At 43.7% G+C, this 23,011-nt stretch overlaps 1 protein-coding gene across 1 annotated transcript in view; it reads left to right on the plus strand.

The window, feature by feature from the left end:
• Positions 1-238: 238 nt before the first annotated feature.
• Positions 239-23,011, plus strand: part of PDIA5 (protein disulfide isomerase family A member 5) — a 97,630-nt gene continuing 74,857 nt past the window's right edge. Inside the window, exons 1-3 of the mRNA XM_054278400.1 lie at positions 239-427; positions 11,834-11,960; positions 14,952-15,039. Coding sequence (XP_054134375.1) covers positions 239-427; positions 11,834-11,960; positions 14,952-15,039 — 404 coding nt within the window. The remainder of the gene's footprint in view (positions 428-11,833; positions 11,961-14,951; positions 15,040-23,011) is intronic.

Genomic DNA, 23,011 nt, shown 5'->3' on the forward strand with positions numbered 1-23,011 from the left:
GGAGTAAGGCACACGCCGGGAGAGAGGTGGAGGCACAAAGAACCCCGGACGGGAGGCTAGTGGGACGTGAGAGAAGACCTGGAACTTTTTAACCTCGGCTGAAGCAAACGGGACTGGGATTTCGGGCAGCATTTCGGTAGGGATTGGGCGTTTGTTCCCGAGCGCGGGCTGGCTGCGGGAGCGGCACGGTCCCTGGGGGATGAGCATCCCGGGCGCGGGCCGGACTACAGCCCCCGTCATGCCGCGGCGCGGGCGGGCGGTGGCGGCGAGCGCGCCTGCGCCGCCAGACGTGGCAGCAGCCGCAGCGGCGGCGGGTCCGGAGCGGGTCCGGCGCGGCGGCGGGATGGCAGCGCCGGGGCAGGGCACGGGGGCTGCGCGGCGCCGCGGGCGGCTCCCGCCGCTCCCGCTGCTGCTGCTCGGCCTGGCGGTGAGTGGCGCCGGGGGGCGGCGGGGGCGGCGCGGCGTGTCCCCCGTCCCCGGGCCGGGGCGGGGGCGCGGCGCGGCGCGGCCGGCGGAGTTGGGCGAAAGTTGGGAGCGGGACGGGCCCCCGGGGCCGGGCGCGGCGGCTCCCCCGCCGCTCGCACCCGCCGCCGCCTCGGGCGGGCTCGGCTCGGCACAGCCCGGCACGGCCGGGCTCCGGCAGCGCTGCTCCCGGGAGTCTTCCCAGCGCTCAGCCCGTGTGCTGCTCTCCCGCTTCCCCTTTCCCTCCTTTCCCTTTCTCTCTGCCTCCCAAAGCACCGCCCGGAGGAAGCGCTCCCCAGGCGGCGGGCTGGGGCCCCGGCTGCCCCAGCCCCGGGGGCTCCGACCGGCGGCGCTTCGGTCCCAAGTTTCGCGTGGAAGGCGGTGCGGTGGCAGAGGGTTTCCAGAGGATTTCCCCGTTGGCGGCTGTGCCGCAGCGGAGCCGCCGCGCTCGGCTTTGTGCACCTGTGTGCGGCACCCCCGCCGCGGCACCCCCGCCCCTGCGCCCCTCGCATGTGGCGCTGTCCATCCCGCTGCGCTCCGGGAATCGGGCTCTGCTTCATTGACGTTACGCTGACTAGAGCGCTGCTTACCTCAGGGAGGCTCCTAGACTTCCAGAAATACTTTAAAGTCTGATTTTTCTTCCTTTTTTTTTTTTTTTTTAATCCACAGAATTTAGCATAAATAGCTCAAAAGATTAATGAAGGCATGCTTTAAAACAGTACTTTATTCCATTTATTATCATGAACTACAGTTCATCCTTCTGCCCGAGCAAATGAAGCTAATAATTAATGAAAAATTACGTTAATCTTTTTATGCACAAGTGATCTGAAACGTATTTGGAAATGCATGACTGTGGAGTGCGCACCTAGTTCATACAAATCAAGTGTGGAATTGCTAATTGCCATATGCTTATTCTGTACTAATATTAGAATTGCCTTTGTGGGACAGAAAGATTCAGCCCTGCCTGATGTAGCCTTTTGCCCCTAGCAGGGCCATAGCTCTCGGCTCATTCAGGAGGGAGGAGAAATGCTGTGCATTCTGAACAACTTTTGCATTAAGCTTGATCTAAAATCACAGACCTCTGCTATCTTCACTTCATTGATTTCAAGTGAAACTGAAGTCAGGCTGAACTCTCCCTAAATGCTGGAGAGGTCTCCGTGTGAATTTTTTTCCTCTGTAGCTCGTCTTTAATGTATGCAGTAGTTTTCTCAGTAATGCTTGTGGCGGTGCATCCCTCATATTGAGCATGTACTGTGGACCAAGGGAATTACAAGTGGACTGAATTTTCCCTCCCTTCAAAATAGCTAAGCACATGGAGTTATTTCTGGTATTTCCTACTATATCCACTATGACTGTCAGACCTTATCTTACTGCAACATTCATTTTATGTTAATGTAAATATTTTCCTGTGAGTTTTCTTTGTAGATTAAAAGATATTTTCCCCATCTTTCTTCATATGAATCTATTGTTCCTAATTGTTCTGGCTGCCCTCTTTGACCTTTTGTGTTGCAGAGCTGGTGTCTTTGAGATGAGCAGAGGGGCCCTGCTGTTGTCAGTGAAATGATACAAAGCCATTTTAATTTATCCACATTATTATTACTTACCTTTCTTAATTCGTCACAGCAGTTTATTTGCTCTGTGATGCTTCATGCTGAGCAGATGTCTTCATTGAGCTGTTGATTCAGCTAATTCTTTCCCCTTTGCTGTGTACAAGTAGTTTAAGTTATTTCTTCCAATTTGCATTATCTTGCACTTGAAGGTGTGATTTTTCATCTTGAAATATGTAACTTGCTGTACTCGAGGATTGAAAAACTAGTTTACAACTTTACAGCTGTGAACATAGCAAAACCTCGTTTTAATTTATTTTGAATAGATGTAAGGCTGTTAAATCAAATGGTTCTCAGTGTGTAAAGTTAAACTAAAGGTAATACCAGCTGCTTGGTAGGTCAATGAGAAACATTTTTTCCTTCCAGCCAGTCTTTTTTCATGTATCCCAATGTGTTTTGGTTTTTTGGCTTTTGTTTTGTTTGTTAGTTAGTTTTTCTGGAAGTGCTGACTATTTTCAGTGTACCTGGAACAGCAGCAAGAGTTGTGCATGCATAGCACTTCTGAAAAATAGGGCTCATTTTTTGACCCAGAATTGGAGGTGGCTATGTATATAAAAGGGAACCTACAAAGCTGAATGAAAAATATGTTTCAGTAGCTTCTAATATAAGCTGTTAATTTGTTACTTTCAGCATCGCTGTGGGTGAGTGACACACACATGAGAAAGATGGTGGGGGGATCTCTGCCTGCTGTAGTTTTATTTCTTGAATGAGTTGGAGAGCCGTGAGGAAGTTGTGGGTTCCCTGTTTGGTTTATCAAGTGGTTGACTGTATTTCATGCTCGAAGGACTGAATTTACTATTCAAGGCACTGGGAAGGAGTTTTACACCAAGGTGGATTAGCATTTCCTCTGGTGCATCAGGTGCTGTGCCTTCCCTAGCAGAAGGCAGCCACTGCTTCCTGCAGGATTTTGCATCTGGGTCTGTTTGCTTTGCAAACACTGATGAATATTATCTGATACCAGTGTGGCAAAGATCAGTTTGTCTTCCGAGTGTTGGCTTAATGGCAGAGAAACTGAGTCAAGAGTCCAGCTGGCTGAGCACTGTTGGGAAGCAGACTTTGTGACCTGGTGCCACTCAAACCCAGTGCCTTCAAAGAAGGGCTTGGAAGGAACATTTCCGGCTTCCAGCTCCTCAAGTACTCCCTTAATCCTTAGGGAGTGCACTAGTGAGCCCTGACACCGACTTGTGAATCCCGGCCTGCAGGGAGGGCTTGGCCATGATTCCCTCTGTGCTGCAGGTACCCTGCAGTGTGGCAGCAGTGGTTTGCTTCTGGTGAGTTTGCAGGCAGGCTGTGAGCGCTGCTTCACCACTGCAGTGCTCAGGTGCTGCTTCCTGTTGTGGCATTTGGGCTTGAATTCAGGAGTGCCTCTTCCCATCCAGTTACTGTTTGTGCCACAGGAGCCTCTTTGGACAGTGTTTCCTGGCAGTCAGAGGGAGGGTATTGCAGAGACAAATTCCTTACTTGCTGTTCCCCCACTGTATTCATACTTTGTCCATTCCCTCTGCAAAATATAGATTTGTAAACTCTGATGTGGGCTATGCTGTGTGTCCTCAGATGCCCTTCCCAAATCAAACCCTGGCTTCGTTACTCCACTCCATGCCTTATGGAGGGATGTTTTCAATCCACTGAATTTGGTGCCACAGCACCTGTTTAGCTCAGAGGCCCTGGGATGCTGGAGGCCCTGCAAGCGTGGTGTCATCAGAACTGGTGTTTCTGCCCAGGGGTGAGTTCATGGTGTCCTGAGCAATTGGTGATGGAAGAGGTGCTTGTTCTGTTGTTGACCATTTCTTTTGCCTTTTGGTGATGGAGTTCCTTGAATTCTCTGTTTCAATAAAATGGAGGTAGTGAGGTATTTCTTGAGAGCTGTGGCTGGAGGAATGGAAAGACTCTGGCTGCAAATTGCATTGCACTAACTAGCATTGCCTTAAATTTCTTGGTGCAGGCAGGGTCATTTTGTAAAGTTGTTGTTGTTTACCTTGTTCCTGCCACCTTTGCAAGCTTGTGAATGGCAAAAAATTGTGATGGCAAAGCAAGTCTTTAGCTTTGGCACTGTGTCAGCTGTGAGTGGCTGGTAGCATTGGTGGAGGATGCTGTGAATTGCATGCTTGCAGGACACAGATAACAAAGGTAATTTAATTTGTGACTGTCTTGAAGATGTCCTGTCTGTTGTTTCTGGGTTTAGAGTCATATAGCCTGTTTGCTGGGTGACTGCAAAGAGACTTTTTCTCTCCTCTCCTCACTTTTCCTGGATATGGCACACCATGACTGTGGGGTTGTGCTGCTCTAGGATCAGCTGTGTGCTGGTTTGTTCTGGTGCTGCCTTCCTTTTGCCTCTTGCAGATCACTTCCTTTCTGTGTGAATCTTGCTCCAGCTATTAAAATTAAACTTTGTCTCCCATCACCTGGCAGAAGAATGTGAGGATTAATTAGTTAACATTTGTGCAATGCTTTGAAGATAACAAATGCCATATAAAGTGCTAGAGATTTTCAGGTGTTATCTTTTGCCCTCTCTTCCTTATAAATCCCATTAATAGTGGTTCTGTCTTCTTTTTATAGTACCTCCTACGTGCTTCTTGAGTAGGTGGTATTTCTTTAAACTTCTTGAAAACCCAAATTTTAGTGGGGGATTATGTGGCATATGCTTTGCTCATGCCCTTAACTTCTGTAGCCAAATGTGCTTGCTCAGAAGTGATATCTGAAATACTATTTCATCGACAGCTTGTTTAATATATGTATGGTGCCATTGCCTGGCTTGAAGAGAGAGAGCTTCACGTTCATAATAAGGAGAAAATTCTTTGTCAGCGTTAGTAATTGACCCTGTTACAGTCAGTTGTTAATTAGTAAATGGTTGCACAGGTTTTCCTTCACAGAGCATTGGAAACCCAGTGATAAACCATACAATTAATTTGCTACTCAGAGCCCTTAAGAACATCCTTTAGTATAGACTATTATGCCTGTAGCTTAAACCCCACTGTGTAAGAACAATATGAACAGTAGAGTCTAGTCAAATCTTGACGTCTCCATGGTATTTTTTGCTACCTTCTATATTTGGAAAATGAACATAGCAAGCACCACCTTAAGTGGAATGTCTTATTAGTAGCGTTCTTCAGCCTAAGCTAGAGAGTACTAAGACACTCTTTGTCAGGATTTTAATTTGCCTTCCTTTGAAAACAAAAGAAAATATGTTACTTACCTCTTTGCAGATATGACCCTCTGCAACAAAATGTCAGTACTGCTTCTGTTTTTTAATTTCTGGAGCAGCTTGAGGTGAGAGTTAACTGCTAGAATGTCTTCTTCCACAGAGCTTGTGGGAATGACCAAAACCCATGAAGTGTCCAGTGGGCATCTCTGCAGATGTTGGGCAAAGCCACAGTTTTCAGCTGCTGTTGGTCTTGCAGTGCAGAAATTGTTGATTTTCCTGTGTGTCTGCTGGAGCCCTGCTCACCTGGCCATCCCATGCTGCTGTAGGTGTGGGAGTCACTGCTCCCCACTCCTGTTGGTGGCTTTTTGGATTGGTCACAGACACCACTGAGCAGCCTTTGTGCTGGGAGTCCTCAGCAGGTTGCATTTTGTGAGCCCCCACAGGGGCAATTGGCAGAAGATGGTTTTGTGATTCCAGTGGGATTGCAGAAACTCCTGCAGGGGCCACTTGAGCTGTGACCCTGAAGTCTGAGACCCAGGAGCTACTACCCTTTCTCTTCCCCACTCCACAAAGTAGTTTTTTACCAGGCTTCCTTGAGGTATCTCTGGGTGACAGAGCTGACCTGTCTCCTCCCATCTGATTTGATTAAAATGTTTCTACAGCTATTTTAGATATTAATCATGAACGAAAGAAGGGGACTGTCCTACTTATCACTATCCATCTTGGAAGGCATTTGTTACAAATGGCTCAGTGATCAAAGCAGCACAACCCTGAATGTAAATAGCAGCAGAGGGAGGGCTCCTGAGTGAAAAGCAAGCAATTATTGCACAAGGTCAAGAGTGGTTTGTATGATGAACAAGGAAGATAAAACATCTGCAGTCAAACTGTGATTCTTGTAAACAAGAAGGCTTTTGATTTGAACATCTTGTATTTTTCAGTGGGGAGGAATTAGGAGGGAAGCAATGGGTCAGTTTCTCCCTTGTGCTTGCCTGGAGATGACTTAGATCTGGTATTGGCAGTACATGCACGGTGCCTGCACCACGGGACCTGGCTGTGCCACCAGCTGATCTGCAGATTTACAAACCTCTGTCACCACTGTGCAGAGGTGTCCCTCCAAGTCAGCCTTCTGAAGTGAAGTGCACAGTCCATCACAGGGCTCATTTTGGGAGCTGAGTGGGAAAGGAAAGGTGAGATTCTGTTTTCTTGCTGGGATTTCTTCCCCTTGATCCCCCCCCCCCACCCCCCATTTTAATGTGGAAGATGAGACCCTTACTCGGAATGTGAACTACTCCCCTCGCGAAGAAGTTTAATAATGAAATAAAATTCAGTCATCTCCATTTCTGCTTGGAATTTTGAGGCAGGTTTCCTCTTCAACTAGACTCCTAAAAATGCCTTGTCAGACACAATCTGTTTCATATGCACAGGGTTGCTGATTGATCATATTTACAGTGGGTTGAGTGCTGTTGTCCCAAAGTGAGAATGACACCAGTGGGTGGCTAAGCTAAGGCAGAAATCCGAGTCAATGTCTTCCTGCAAAAGTAGAGTTTAGAAATTGTGGTCGAGTGTTAGGCTGTGTCCCTGCCAAGCAGCAGTTGTGCTGGAGTCTGTTGTCACAGCCCCAGCTATTCTTGATGAATAGTGTGCAAATTGGCTGCTAATTATACATGTGTTAGTGTGTGCATAAAAACTGCATGTTAACATATGGATTCAGGCACCTAAGCACTGTTTCAGCTGCATATCCATTTATACTTTTTATGCATTATTTGTGTCCAGGGAAGTAAATATTTCTGGCTCTTGAGCTGGAAATAGGAAAAATAGGGAGTAGTTTTTCTGTCCAGTGTGCACTGATACTCTTCTGATAGAAAACAAAATTAAATAAGAAAGATCTATTTTCTTGTTTTTAAAACTGTGTGTTTTCGTTGCCCTTGATGTAAAATAAATACATAAGTAATTCTCCAGATATGCTGCTTATCCTTAGCAAAAGACCATGCTGTCATGAAGCTTTTGTGGGGAGCAACTCATAAATTGAACTGGGTTCTGTGGGAGCAGTAGTTAAGCATTTATCACATTTAATTTGAATAAGAAATGTAAAATATGAAAATACATTCCTGTGGCTGTTTGAAAGATATTCCCTTTTTTCATTTTAAAATGAGATTCAGAGAAGAGTAAAAACTTGAGAAATAGACTCTGCTTTCTCAGATCCTTGATAATTTTGAGAAAACATGGCCTGAGGGATGACCACATTTTTCAACAGTGTCAGTCCTGGAAGTATAATTAGCAAATAGCTATTTGCCTGTAACTCTTTGCCTCTGGGTTTCTGAAAGCTCAGATCTTCCTTGGGTACCAATTCTAAGGGAGTGGGGTTGTGGAGTGTTTACTGCTCTTTAACACGTGCATATGTTTGGCAGCTCTGAAAGGAATTACCAGACAGTGGGGAAAAAAAAGAGAATTGAACCTTCTTGACTGATCAGACTTCTGCCACCAAGCTTGCAAGATCATATATTTAAATACAAACTTTGAAGAACAGAGACAGTTAGAACACATGGGGGTTTTGTACCTTGTGCTTGAATAACTGTCTCAGCAGTTTTGAATTGACTGTCCTGAGAATTTGGGTTCACTTATATTTTCCTTGAAAGTCTTTAATGCATCTCAGACACTACAGTCACATGACTGATGTGTGACCTATGCCATAAAAATTCTGTGAAAATAAATTCAGATTGCGATCTTGAGCTGGGGAAAATCTGCAGCCTGGAGTTGGTATGAGATTTGCATTTCATAGTCTGCCACGTATAGTCTGTCTTTTTTTGAAGGTCTCCACCAAAGTTTCCTGCATCTGAGAACACCAGGTGACAGTTGTGTCACCAAGCCAGCCATGGATAAGGACCTGTTACGATAGGCAACTGTGCAAACACAGCACAAAATAAAATAGACCTTCCCTCAGTTTTTTTGCAGTTTCTCTTTGCCATAACTGGCAGAGGTGGCAGAGATGTTGTCCATGTTGGTCCTATTATGCCTTTTACTTTAGCAGGTATCAAGGTGGGCAGCTTCTTGAGAAAAACACTTGGAGCACTTCTTAACTTTTCAGAGGTGGTCATGAATAGATTTTAAAGCTTTAGGATGCTCAAGTGACAAGAGAGTTTAGCTTGTTTCTTATTTATAGATTTCCATATGTGTGAATGTAGCACTTCCTGACGCATATGAGAAGAGGCTTCCTGCCCAGGAGGGACTGTCACCTTTCTTGACCTTTTCTTTTTTTAATATGAGCTCATCTCCTCTTGTGCCCTGGATTTAAACAAGAAGCAGTGTGCTGGATTGGGCAGTGCCTGGTTGATGAGCTCTCCTGCAAAATGTCTGGAGTAAATCTACCCGAGTCATGACTTACAAATAAATTCATATAGCACAGTGCATGCAAATTAGCTTCATCTTTGCTGCTGCTTTACCTATGGGCTGTGCAGGAACATGAACTTGGTTTTCTGTGGAAGAGTGCAGCTGCTTCCATAGAATTCTTTTTTCCTATCCTCTTAATTTTACATTGTTGCCAGAACTAGTGGCTGTAGTGAGGCTGTAGCTGCTGGTACAGTCATCACTGCTGTGACTCTAGAGCAGGGCAGAGCAGCCCCATGTTTGGGACTGGTGTCTGGTAGAACTGATTCCTTGATATCCCTTGCCTTCAACAGAGCTGGTAGGGAAGGCAGAGGTTCTTCTGGAGGTTTAGCCATAAACCAGCCTCTTGTTTATTCCTGGGTATTGATGAATTTCAGCAGGAGAAAGCTGGAGAGTGCAGAACTACTTAATTCTTATCAGTTTGCAAATATCATGTAGTGCAAACAGAATCAGGGCTGGTGAATTTCTCTGCTCAGCCAATAATACCTCCCAGTGCTGCTGTGCTGCCTTAGATGTGCAGGCAGGGCATTTCTGTCCAACTCGTTGCCTTTGGCTTGGACCTTCTGAGTTTTATAACGAGGAAAGGCTGCAACATTCATCTTAATTAAAGGGAGATGATGATTTATTCAGCTGGATGACTGGTGTGCTTGTATGCACAATGCCTTTCCCAGTGGGTTTTGGGCTAAACCATGGGAACAGAGAGAGCTACTGTAGTAAAACTGCAGGAAAATGAGTAGCATGTATTGATTTGATACTTGGAGAGGAATTGGACAAAGAAGCAGTGGATTTATGCAATGTGACATGCATTTCCCTCCAAGTCCCTGCTGTTCCACCAGTGCAGCGGATTTTCTGTTAGTGGCAACACCGAAAATCTCATTGTTTTCAGATTCCAATTTTCCAAGAAGTTTACAGCTCTACCATTTTAAGGAAGGAAAGAAAGAAAGAAAAAAAAAGAGAGAAAATTCCTGAAACTGGCAAAACAGCCTTTCTAACTGGAAAAGGCAGGGAATACTTATACTTAAAACTATAAAATGGTGTGCGTTGGAAGAGAGCTCAAAGATCATCTCATTCTAACACCCCTCTTGTGAGCTGTTGGTGAGCACTTTAAACAAAGTTTACAGTATCAGTTGGTGTCATGTTGAAAGTGACATTTGTGGGGTGTTTTAGTCTAATTTCTTCTTTTTAATAGAGTTCACTGACTTAGAATATCCTTAATTGAGTCCAGTTTTTTAAGCCAAATGAGCAACCTGTAGTTTCACTTTTTCCATGTATTCAGCCTTAGTTTCAGTTAAGCTTATTTTTTGTCTTCTGTAATTCAAGGCATAAATAGAACTGTAAGACACTTGAATAGTTACAAAAATTGAGGTGAAGGGAAGAAGTAAAAAAAAAAAAACAACTTAGCTTTAAAAAGATCTGCCCATAATATTGGATTAATTTCTCCTGTGCAGCCCCTGATATTGATGGTTTTGGGCAGGACTATTCATGTCTGTGTCACCTCACTTAGCCCAACTATATTTGCCTGCTTTGACTGGCAACACCACATATTCATCTCAGAAAATACACAAGTGATACACATACATCAGCCTGGAGTAGGAAGGTTGAGCCCTGGACATCTGGGTTTAGAAGAATGTGAGTCTTTTGGTCGAATTAAAGCATCAAGGACATCTATGCTGAAGGTGGAGGCTGACTTGCAAATGTGCTCACTTCCTTCTCACAATCTGACCATCTGGGGCCCAGTGGTGGAATCCCTGCCTGCAGAGTGGGGTAACTTGTTCACTGTTAGATTTTGTGTTATAGGTGTATTTTCTGGTGACTTCTAAGTTCTCAAACATCCTGGTTGTTTTGAGGATGATCTCCATCTCAGTTCAGCTTCTCTCCATTGCCTCTTGTGTCCCAGGATTCCCCTCATGCCCTTTTCCACATGTAAAGACTTGTGGCATTTATACAGTTTGCTTTGTAGGTGCAGGTTTTGTTTCTGAGCCTCAGTGACTGTGGTGCTTGGAAGTAGCTGGATTTGAATGAAGTGCATGCCTGGGGCTGTGTGTTCTGACTTCATTGGCTTAGTCCCTTCTTTAAATACTGCATGATGTAACACATGGGATGCAAGAGCTGCCTTTTGTTTCTTCACATCCACTGTGGACATATTTTCCAGCCTGGTTGGAGTAAGGCACGATCAAAATCAGTTCTGTAATAAGGGAAATGTTGAACCTCTTGTGTGTGTTAGGCAAATGAGCTAAAGCTTTTAGCCAAGCAATTAAGTGTTAAGGTTTTACTGTAAGGTGAATGGAAACTAGATAATTTATCCAGCTAAGCTTCCCTTAATCATTCCATTAGCACGAATTCAGTACAGTGCAGAAGGGAAGCAGCATAGCCTGATGGATAAGATTATTATTATATTATTATTATTGAAGAATATTGCACTAAGAATAAGCAGTAAAGGCCCCAGCTGAGGTTATGGTCATAATTTGATATGAGCTTTACTTCATGACAGTCAAACTCTGCTCTGGAACTGTTGTGATTTAAACAGAGTAAAAGATGCAGTGGAAAAAAAAACTTGTTTGCATAGATCCAGAGCTGAGATGCAGAGAGATGAAATGCTGTGTCTTCCAGGTGGCCACTGGAAGCTGAACAAGGCACTGCTGTGTGTGTGACACTTTGTGGGCACTGGGAAACATGAGCCCTGCTCCACTTTGGAAGGGTGGGTGGGAGAGGGCTGTGCTTAGTGCTCTAATGCGGATGCTGGATTGCTTGCATTTTCTGCTCTCATTTCCTACATCTGCTCCCTGTCAGTGTGGGTTATTTTAACTTCATGGCTGTCTTCTGTAGGGTATCAAAGTGCTGGATTGAGTTTGCAGCATATTCAGAGACGTAGGGACAAGAGCGCTCTCAAAGTGGCAATTTGCTGCTTCTCTTGGTAAAGTATGTTAATTCTACATAGAATTGTTATCTGATTATTTAACTTGGGGGCAGACTTTTAAAGGGGGTGGCATCTTAAGTAAAACCATATTTCTGGATGTTGTGTTCATTTTTCCCTGTAAGGGTACTTGTTAGGAATGTATTGACCCAGTTTCAATAAATCACGTGCCTGGCATTTTTTCTTTAAGTTTTGCTGATCAGATCAATGTGATAGCCTATTTAAGGCAGCATGTCTCAAGATTATAAAAAAACATGATGGCAATTTGCAAAAGCAGGTTATTTTGTATTTGTGACTGATGTTTTTGGCTCTCTGTTTCCCTAGGCATTCTTGCCAGCATTTGTGCACTCATTGAAGGTGTCTCCACTCATAGAAAAAATAAGTGATCACAAGGATTTTAAGAAGCTTCTCAGGACACGGAATAACGTACTGGTGCTCTATTCCAAATCTGGTAAGTCCTTTTTTTTTCCTTTTTTTCTTTGATGTTACAGCTCTTTGTGCCCAGCAAGGTGGATACCAAGGAGCTTCTATGTGACTGCAAGGGCTCCTTGGGGACTGGAGTCCTTTGTTTTAATTCAGAGGCTCTTGATGTTTCAAGATTGAAGTCATCTTAATTCAACCTTCTAATTGCTCTGTCACATTGGCAAAAATGTACTTTATTCTGGCTTTGTCTCCAGAACTGGCTCCCTTGTAATAAGAGCTTTCTGGTGTGTTTATCACAGTAGTTTGCAAGTTTTGATTTCCTGGTGACACTGAAAGGCGTAATGAATAGTTACAGAACTGAAATCAATCCATCTTTGCTTCTGACAGTTTTGAGTGTCCCATGGTTGTCTTTCAGCTTTAATTAAAAAAATATAAAAATAAAAAAAGAACTGTTGTGTAAGATGGAAAATGACTCATTTCACATTATGCCACCTGTCCCCTTGAATCTTTTTGTTGGTTCCTCTGTCATTCAGGCTCACCTTTCTGGCTCTCTACAAACTGTTTGCTCTTCCTTTTCTCTGTTCTGCTCCTGCTCTACCTTTTCTCTTTTCTTGCCTTGGTTGTTTTTTTTTGGGGGGTGTTTTGTGTAACGCCATGTAAAATCAAGAAACTATCTTTAAACTCCATACACAAGTGCAGAATACTTTTGTGAGTATGGAAGTCTTTGGACAGCAAGAAGTAAAATGTGTAATTAAGATGGTTTTCCTTCGTGCTGTATTATTTTTGTTGTTGCTTCCTTCTTTTTCCTGTAGGCAGACAGGACAACAATGCCTTGTTTGGGTGTTGGGTCCTCCTTTTCTGACCTTTTCTGTTGCAAAGGTCTTATGTCAATTAAACACAGTGATGGTAGGGTTGCTCTGGGTTCATAGTGTATCAAATTGAAGCACCTATGGTGAGCAATATCCTCCTCCCTCTGCCCCCCAGTATTAGAGAATTTTGCTGACAAGGATGTTCAGGTCCTGGAGTAATTAACTTTATTTCCTAAAGATATGCTTATTCTGAAACAGTTAAAATTATATATGTGGCTTATTTTTTTATTGAAATACTTGTGTTTTGCTATAGTGGGGAACTTTGAGCGCTTGAATTTGGCCAAGTGGTTTTGTAGTAACAGGTTCAAAGTGAAAATCATAAAAGAGTTTCTAATGCTTTTTGATTTTTGAAAGGAACACTTTAGATAAAAAGACGTCTGTATTATTCAGCTTCTTAAAGGGAAAATTTTCTTTTTACGCTTAATATTTTAAGTGGTGGTTGCTTTCATTTTTAGCAGCACAACCAGAACACTTCAGCTGTGACACTCATCTAATAAATGTTGCCCTATGGGCATTGTTCAAAAGCCATGTTATGGAGATTTCTTTTTTTCTGTTTTTGTTATTTAATTGGTTGGTTTTAGCAGTCTAAAGCACTGCATGCAGAGCTCACTGTGGAATTAATGTTTCTTCCTGGAACAGCGATCCTTGCACAATTTGAAATCTCTTGCCCAGCAGTCACTCAGAAAGAGGGGAGGGGAAAAAAGAGATGGGAATTTGGAGATGTAATTTCAATCCCAGATATACATCCCCCAGCTGTGATGAGATGTTGGCTGGCATTTGGTCGTACTGCTGGAACAAAGGCTTTACTTCCCAGCTGAGCAGAACTAGATGTCACTTTCTATTGCAATCAGAAAATTCATTGGTTTGGGAGGTGTCATAATTTGTGGGAGATGTTTAGTTCCCCCTGCCAGCTGGGTGTCCTACCAGGGGTACTCAGCTACTGAGTCTTCTGGGACAGGCTGGAGGCTTATTTTTAAAAGTGTATTTGCCAAACTGTTCCATTCTAAGCACAAAGAATTCCCTCACCTAAGTCCCTGTGTTGGTGAGAGGTGGCAGTTGCATGTTCTGGGTATTGGGGTTATGAGAGTTTCTGGAGAGCTGATACGTGTGGGTTGGTGTCTCTGATGGCATCAGGCCCAAGCAAAGTCTGTCAAATACAAAGAGGCTGTTTCTGGCTCAGGAGATTGTTGAGGTAAAGTTTGTGAAGATTTAGAAATTATTTGATGGGTTATCCCTACATGCTGTTTCTGCTTGTCTACTCTGACATCTACAGGCTCTTACTTCCTCAAATGCTGGAGACAAGATGTTGGTCTGCAGAAGCATTCTGTCTGTCCCAGTATTGCCATTCTTACATTCAGTTACTTGAAGTAGTTGTGGAGATCTGAAAGAGGCTCTGGGTTTCTATTTTCTGCTCATTGAGGAAGGAAACAGTTCCTGTTAGATTTTTTTTTTGGGGAATGGATACTTATTTGTACTGCTATATTTTTCTCTCTTCTGTTTATTTTTAATACCATTTATAAGACTGTTTTGGAATGGTAGTGATTTGCAAAACCTACACATGTGGCATGGCATTATAAAAATCTCTGTTGAGTATTTATAATACAGCCAGTACTTGGAAGGACCTTTTCTGGGTACTGCTCATGACTGTTGGTTTTGGTATCTCCCAGGGTTATTATGAGGATAAAGTCTGTTATTTTCTATGTATGGCTGGTGTAGAATTAGGGAGGCAGAGATGCTGAATGACTTGCCCTTACAGCTGATGAAAGTCCTAAATGAAATTGCTCTAATTAGCAGGCTGTGGTAGAAACTGGTTCATGCCCAGCCACAGGGAAGAAGGCAGTGTTGGGATGGAAGCTGTAGGAGAGGACACCCTATAGCTCTGTAAATGCAGCTCAGGGAGCGTGTCTGGAAATAGCAATTTCAGTGTCCTGTTTAAGGGGGTAGAGGGAAGGAGCAACCCAGCTTCACCTGCAGCCAGCTTTCCTTCTAGTTTACAGAAGATTTTACTGATCTCTGTTACACTGGTTTCTTCAAATGAGACAAAATGTTCTTGTGGTGCTTTGGAACATAGAAATGCAATGTTGTGTTGTTTTGTGTGGAGTGGTAATGCTGTTATTAACAGAGTTTTATTATTTAATTTCGTCTTCCAGCCACTGCTGCTGAAAGCTCCCTCAGATTACTGTCCAGTGTGGCCCAGGAGGTGAAAGGACGAGGTACTATAAGCTGGATAGACTGTGGGTACGTGTCATGCTCTTTTCCTTCTTATTTTCCCTTTCCCCTTTTGGCTTTTATTGCTATCTTAGCTTTTTTATGGCTCTGAAACTTTTTGCCTTTAAGTGGACACATAATTCTGTGTAGTTTCTTCTATAGGGAGCTTATAGTTTACCATCTCCTCCTCCTTTGAACGAGTGGAAGGGAATAATTTTTTTCCTTATGGCTGTTGTTACTTCTCTGGCAGCATGTTTTTCAGCCTGAAGCTGAGACCCCAGCTAACATTGCCTTTCAGAGGCAGCACATAGGGTGCAAGCTTTTTTTCCACAAGCCAGGGGAGGAGGAACTCACATGTTGTGCCTCAGCTGGAGGGCAGTGCAATTCTGCTCTGGCAGCAAATGTTGTGTGAGCAGTAAGGCTGTTTGCTTGGTTTTGAAGCATCCACCCATTTGTGTTTCTCAATAAAACGTGTTTTCTTTTAAAGACCTTCTTCTGTGATGGTATAAGTTCTGGTAATTTTTAACGTGAAGGCAGAGAAACTTGTTTTTGTAAGTGGTGGTGTGTGTGGGGAGGAATGAACAGGTGTGCACTTTCTGGTTTGCAGATGTGAAAATCACCGCTGTGGTTGAACTCAATAACAGTTTGCTTGTGGTTTTAGCTTGTGTATTGTAGTGCCTCTGCAGCTCTGAGAGCTTTGCCTGCAGGTGGCAAGTTCCCCTTCCTGCACTGCAGAGGAGCAGCCTGCTGCCTACCTGTGTGTTTGGGTGGATTGCCATGGTATGAACAGATTGTACACTGTGCACAAATGTAAGTCAGCTCTGCACGTCATGTGGCTCCCTTAAAATTACACTTCTGAAACTAACCCTCATCCATCAAACAGTGACCCAGAATAAGTCATTGGTAAATGGGAAGTTAATGTGGGTTTGTGGTTATTAACCTGCCCTGCTCCCCCCTGCCACCAGGCAGGTATCTCTCCTGTGGAGTCCTGTGCCTCTGCCTTCTGTTTGCATTCTGCTGGGCTCATCCAAGTGCACACACACTTTCATCTCTGCCCAACTGGTGGGGACAGAGTTCCAAGTCATCTGCTGGCAGAGAGCAGGGGTGTTCCTCAGAGGTCAGTGAAGCCTGCACCACTTGCCACCTGCTGAAAAGCCAGTGGATAAATTGTATTGACTCTGACAAGGTGAAGGTTGTGAGGAGATCTGGCATACCTCTGAAATCCATGAAAACCAGTCTTCATTTCTAACAAAAGCACTGATAAGTAATTTTTTGTTGTCAACAATGAGAGCTAGCAAATAGGATACTGAGCCAGCCTCTTGGCTTCAGTTTCTAATCAGCTTCAGTTTCTGGTTATGGCTTGCTTGTTACCTTTTTGTGTCTTTTGTTTTAGGCTACCTCTGTGTTGGGGGACTTAGTGCTTACTCTGGGTGTGTGTATATGGTATATGCAAATCCTGGATGATGCGGCTGTTCAGCTGGCCCTTCAAAATATAATACTGTAATACAGTATAATGTAATGCTGTAACACAACTAAACAAGAACTCTGTTCAGGATTTATTTTAGTGCTGGGTTGAAGAAGAAAAGATTCGGTGTTTAGGACTTCAGTTTGAAATCCAGGGAAATTCTGGCACTTAGTTCCACAGGTCAGTCTCCACTCCTGAGTTTGTAAATAATGTTGATGGGGAGGGAAGTGGTTTTTGATGGGGAGGTTTGGTTTTGCTGTAAAATAAAATTCAATTAATCAAACCCTAATATACTCTCATTTTCCAAATGTTGACATCTAGACCAAACTTTGTTATGAAAGCTACTTGCAAGAAATGTATTTTCAAGTCATGCAGTGCTTTAATACTTTTCATAGGAAGCTTGGTACTTGCAGTGCCTTTCCTCTCACCATGAGGGGGAAATACTGAAAGGTGAGTTAATCTCAGACAGTGAAGCAGCATGGTGAAAGGGGTTGGGACACCTGAGAATAGATTGGTAGATTGCCAAAATTTTCAGTAATGCTGCAATCAGATTACCACTTCCTGAGTGGCAGGCAGTGACCAGGATGTTGTAACATGGCAATAGGTGTAATTCTCTCTTTGAGGGTAAAGCAGAGCTGTCTTTCATGTCTTGTTTGGGAAGAACCTGGAAAAAATAGCTGGGCATTTTTCAGAGGTGGACTTCTATCCTTCTGTCACTCCTGCTAAGGGATACCATAACAGGGTCTGTGAGCTTGCTGCATGGGGCAAGGTGAGCTGGAAGACTGGCTTGTGGTAAAGGAGGTCTTGGTGGATGCAAAAAGAAACCCTAAACAAATAGTTTGAGGCTAAACCAAGTTTTGTGGTTGATTTGCTTGTTAACTTCTGAAGCATTCTGAAATCAATCCAGTAGTGTTGAGGTAGCTTTTATACAATTTTTTTTTTCGTGAAAGGTTTTTTCCTTTGCTTATTGCTTTTTAAAAAATTGTATACAGGTGGCTGCACCTATATACAGTGTAGCAGGCTGTCACCTGCTGCAGTGACAGTACCAGAGGCTGCAGCAGTGCTCTCTGCCCCAGGTCACGGAGGACCAGTTGTAGGGCCCGGACAGCTGAGTCCTGCCAGAGCAGCTCAAGCCATTCTCCTGGAGCAGATATGCTGGAAGGCTTATTTGCAAGTCTTCATGCTGAAACAAACAGCACACAGATGCAGGGATATTTACAGCACAGGCTCAATTTGTTTTACAAATACTGACAAGAAATGTCTTGTTTGGCAGCAATATTTAGCGGGAAATTTTGGCTTTGCTCTTCACATCCTGCTGTACTGGGCTTCTTTGCCTTCGGATCCAAGCGTTGGCAGGGCTGGCATACATGCAGAGTTGTGGTTTGTGCCTCTGCTTCCCTGTGGCGATGACGGCAGCCTTTTCTTTCCTTTTTTTTTACTGATGGTGCTTTTTTTTGTTACGTGTAATTCTCCTTCCCCTCGTTTTCAAGAGAAGGCAAGAACATTCTGCTGCGTGGACAGAGATCAGTGTGGATTGCTGAGTTTCAGCAGCATGTTCTGTATTTCATGTGGTGGAGGGGAGTGTGCAGGTTTGTGGCTGAAGTGTGGCATTCAGGATTTCCTGAATGCTGGTCTGCATGGAAACCGTGCTCCTTGGCCTTGCCTTCTGTTGTGTCTGTGGTGTAAGACAGGGATTAGCTTTGAGCTTTCAGTTCCAGGTTGAGTGCTCTCAGAGGGAGAGGGAAGTTAGTTTTTCAGCATGATGTGGAGAAATGCTTGGTTTCTGGCTGAGAGAGTGTCGAGTAGAGGAGGTTGTCACTTAATTTGTCACTTGGAGGCCGGGTGGCAGAGATCTCCATTGTGCTGGGGCTTGGGAAGTGTAGGGCTGGAAATGCCATGTGCCTGCCTTTCCTGCACAGCTGGGCTCACTTGTGCCAAGTGCTGTGTTGGAGTGTGACCCCCCTGCATGTGGCACTGCAGATAAGGTCCTCATTGGGAGAGCTCAGTCCCTTCCTGCAGGCAGATCCACACCTCCTCCTGGAGATGAAGGGACAGCTTGAGAATTGCTCCCAGCATTGAAGTGGTCACTGTTTGCTGCTGTGGGCTGAGATAGCATATGTGGCTCTGTACGTGGTTAAATGTGAAGCTATTTCAATTATGAATGAAAGACCCAGCAGTGATGTGACAAAAATATGTTTTATTTTAGCCTTTACATGTTTTAATTAGGAAGTCTTTGCTGAGGCGTTTGACGTTGAATGAATGGTGGTGTGAGAGACAAGAGAATACTGAACTAATTGTGCCTGATGAGATGCATGGTACTGGGGATGGAGCACAACATTGCAGGTTGCTAAATCCTCAGTGTTCCAGAGAGATGGAGCAGGCACCTTGGTTGCAAGTGTTCTGGGGACATGGCACGTTAATAGGAGCTGGGAGTCACAGCTTCTGTTCCTGACGCTGCTAATGAGTTACTTCTTGTTACTTTGTGCAGTTACAAAAGGTGTATCTGTTTTCCAGGCAACTGGGTAAATATTGCCTGATTCATTAGTCAATGTTTATAAAGAGTGTGGAGAACTTTGAAAGGAAAAATGCTGCAGCAGCATGAATGGGTGCTCTTTAGGGCATTCCAGTGAAATTGGAATGGGCATGTAAGAAAGCAGGAGGTTGGGCTATTTATTGAATTATTTTTTAGCTGTAGGCTGATAGAAATTGGGAAGATTGAAGGGCATCATAGGGAATTGAAAGCTTAAGATATCTGCAAAAAACCACAAAAGGTTGTGGTATTTTCCATCTTGGAGACTGGCTGCTGCTAACTCTGGTTGGGGTTTGTGCTGCAGAGCCTCTGCATCCCCCTGATCTCACAAAACCTCAGTTTTTTAAGGCTTGGTAAAACTGGAGGTAAGCACTGATTTGGTCAAGTAAAAGAGGAGTTTTGTTAGAAGTAGAAACTCCTGTCAAATCCTTGTGGTGGCAAGTAAAAGGTACAAAGTGAGGTGCCTGGGAACATAGCAAGATGGAATTGCGCAGTAAAAGTGATGTGCCTGGGAACACAATAAGATGGAATTACCTTTTGAGTAAAAGACAAAGTTGTTGCTGCTTGTATTTAAAGCAAACGAAGCTCTACTCTCAGTTTGTGATGTCCTGAGGTGTGGTTTTGAAGAATAGTCATTACAAAGTTATTCTGTAGCCTTCTTAAGTGGGTTTTGTGACAGACCACAGTGTGGGCAAGGACTGATGTTATTTGGAAAAGTGTAACTAGTTTGGGTGACATGGAAAGAAAGTAAAATGGCTTTGTTGACAAGCAGAAAATGTGTTTGGCAGGTTATTAAGCACATTATGATCAGGTGCAGCTTTGAAGAGGTTGAAAGTAGCTCTCTCCATCCTGAATATGATTTAGGAAACACTCCTGGGTTTTCCAGTTATTGAATTGTCTCATGTTTTTATTGACTATAACTCCTGCCCAATTGTGGATTGGTATTTTTTAACAAAAACACCCATTTCTTTGGCTTTGGGTAATTATTCTCTGCTCAAACTTGCACGGTTCCCTTTACTGTAGGTCCCAAACATAAACAAAGCTGTGTGATTTCCATCTGCTGTCATAGCGCGTGTGCTTGGCTTTAGCACATCAGACTGCTAGGAAGAGGAAATGCCATCTGGTTAAAATGTCTGACTAATTTTTGTTTGGTTTTAATCCCTCTTTTTCTGCTTTTGTGTGTCATTCTTTTAGTCCCTTTTGTGTGTCATGAGCATCATTCTTGTAGTCCCCACCCCCAATAATTACTTGTTATTGTAGCAGTCCCATGACACTTAGCATAAAGGTGAAGCCATAATTTGGCTGGCAAAGCAGTACATTCAAACCTACACAGCTAAACATGCTGCTTCACAAGAGAGCCAAATCTAAAGAGTATTTGTCTCTTCTGGGGTTTTCCCTGATATCCCTGTTTTTCTGTCTTTTAGATGAGGTTTTCCTAAATTTCTGATTTCCTAATGCTTAGATACAGAAAGGCTTTACTTATCCACACAGTCATAAATGAATGTGTTTAATGCCTTGACATAGCAGGGAGAAATTTCAGAAATAAGGCTGGCAGTACAGATGGTGTTAGAGTAATTTTGCTCTCTAGTTTTTACCTTCATCCTGTAAAGCCACTCAGAAGTAGGATTTATTTAGGAGAATAAGTCTACTCATCTTTCGTACTTGTAGCTGAATTTTAAAGCTGATAAAAAGCTTTGAAATTGCACATAAAACTGACCAGACCTAATAGAGAGAGAAAAAAGAAAGAAGCAATGCTGCTCTTGCCCTGGTACAGCCCTTGCCATCTAAGCAATTTGTGGTGTCTGGGATTTCTGCATTTCCCAGAGTAGCCTTGAAGGTGCAGGGCAGCTCAGGGGAGGATGGCCCACAGTGCCAGCCTGGGGGAGGCAGCAGGGGCTCTGTATCCATCTGCTCCAGGGGAGGTAAGGCAGGTGTCCCTCAGGAATGCTTTGCAAGTGAGTTATGCTGCCAGTGTGGTCCTTGTGTGAGTGCCATTTAAAAGGGCAAACTGCATTTATAGCATAGATTTTCGATGCCTTCCTCCTGTCTCTGTCATAACCTGTCTGTGTGGTTAAGGCTCATTCACATTAAAGCCTTTTTATTTTACTGTAAGAGTGACCATGCAGCAATCTGAAAAAAACTTCTTTTTTAAGTAAGCTGTCAGTTCCTAACTTGAACCCTTTCAGTCTGGTGTATTGCATTAATTCAGAAACACAGAGCAATTAACTAAATCCACAGCAGTGGTTGGGGTATGAGCCTGAGCTCATGTCTGTTTCATCCTAAACTTGAACTTCCATGGGTTTTGCCTAGAGTTGCTCATTAACCAATCTTCACCATTGCTGCTTTTAGATCAAAATGAAGAGTAAGCCAGCTCAGATTTAATGTAAAAGAATTCACCTCTGTTTTTCTGCACCCAGTAATTCAATTAAAACATCCTCTAGCATCCATCCTCTCCAGGCCCATGGTCATAAATGGGTGTACAAAGGACTGCAGCATCTGTGTGCCCGTGGGTGACATGTTGAAAACCTGCATTTTGGGTTCTTAGATTCCTGTGAACTCGAAGACAGAGTAGTATTAATCTTGTGTCCCAGGTTAGGGCAGTGTTCCCCTCTGCCATGTTGTGTGATGGGGGAAGCTGCTGCTTAGCAAAGAATTTGAGTATTTGGTGGTTTTTTAACTTCTTACAAAGCCTTTGGTAGCTCTTGTGAATTTGTTTACCTTATTTCTGTGCAGGTATGTGGGCTGCCAAGTGTCTCTTGCTAATTTATATTTCCATGGGAAATACTGTTCATTATAACTTCGTGACTTTCTGCAGGGGCTGGAGCTTATAATTTTTTCCCTTAATTATTTTAGCTTGACGATATGATGATACGTGTTACCTCTTTGTCTTGGTTTTCCTTCTGCTTTTTGGCTTGCTCCTGCTTGCAGTAAGAATTAATCTCATGGGTTTTAATTTTCAAAAAATACTTCTTTTTAATTGTATTCCTCTAGATCCTTGGCCTCTCTAATTGACTAATGGGCACAGGGAGTCGTTTGTATTGGGTGACAAGTGGTGCTGGGTCTCCACAGCACATGGATTGCTCTGTTTGCATTCCTGGCACGTTCCAGGGGAGCGTTTGGAGCAGAAGGCTGCAATCATCTGCAAGGTGATTGCAATCCCCCCCTTGAAGTGGGGATTTTTGCTGCATTCTGGGGGGTAAAATCAGGCCCTAAATTCACATGAGACTCTGTCCCGTTCATCTGCTAGTCCTTACCTTTAATTCTTTCCAGCAGAACATTTTCTGGTTTTGGCTTTCAGGCTCCCCCATCCCTTAAAAGACTCAAGTTTTTCATGTGCCGCAGTGTTTGCCTCGTTCATTTGTTCTGTGCTGTAGAAACCTGATGCTATTGTAACTTGTTCTAGAAGATAATTTCCATCAGGAACCCAGAATGGGTGCAAAACACTGCTTTTTTTCCAAGACAAATCTTGTGTTTAAGCTTTCTGTGCTCATTACTTCTGCATCCCTTTCTCCTGGTCCTGTTCCTGTTTTGGTGCCTGCAGGTCCTTAAATCCCACTCAGGAGCAGAATCTCTAAGTGCCTTTCTGCATTGACGGCTGAGTATGGATTTTCTGTTCAAGTAGGTGTAAGCCATTACCATCCAGCTCTTTGGAGAAGTGCAAGCCAGCTTGATGGTTTGAGAAGTGATTTTTTCCCTAGGATTTTTTTTTGTTTCTGATTTCAGATTGGTCTCGAGAGAGCGATACAGGAAGGTGTGGCATCATTATAGAGGAGTCTTACAAATGTGGCATACTGTGAGCAGCAGTAGTTGTGGCACTGCTGGCCTGCGATGGGAGGGAGAAGTGAGGATGATGGGGAGGCAGGCAATGCCTGCAGTCTGAGAAGAGGAGAGTTTTGCTACAATCAATCTGGTTTTGCTTGGTCAGCAAAGTACACAAACTGCTATATTGCAAATGGATCCCACCACACAGTATTTGTTGGAGGGTGGAATTGATAAGACAGAGCATA

Source organism: Melozone crissalis, unplaced genomic scaffold (genome assembly GCF_028551555.1).
Source record: "Melozone crissalis strain CALT ecotype California unplaced genomic scaffold, PUWL_Pcris_2 ptg000023l_1, whole genome shotgun sequence".
NCBI lineage: Eukaryota > Metazoa > Chordata > Aves > Passeriformes > Passerellidae > Melozone > Melozone crissalis.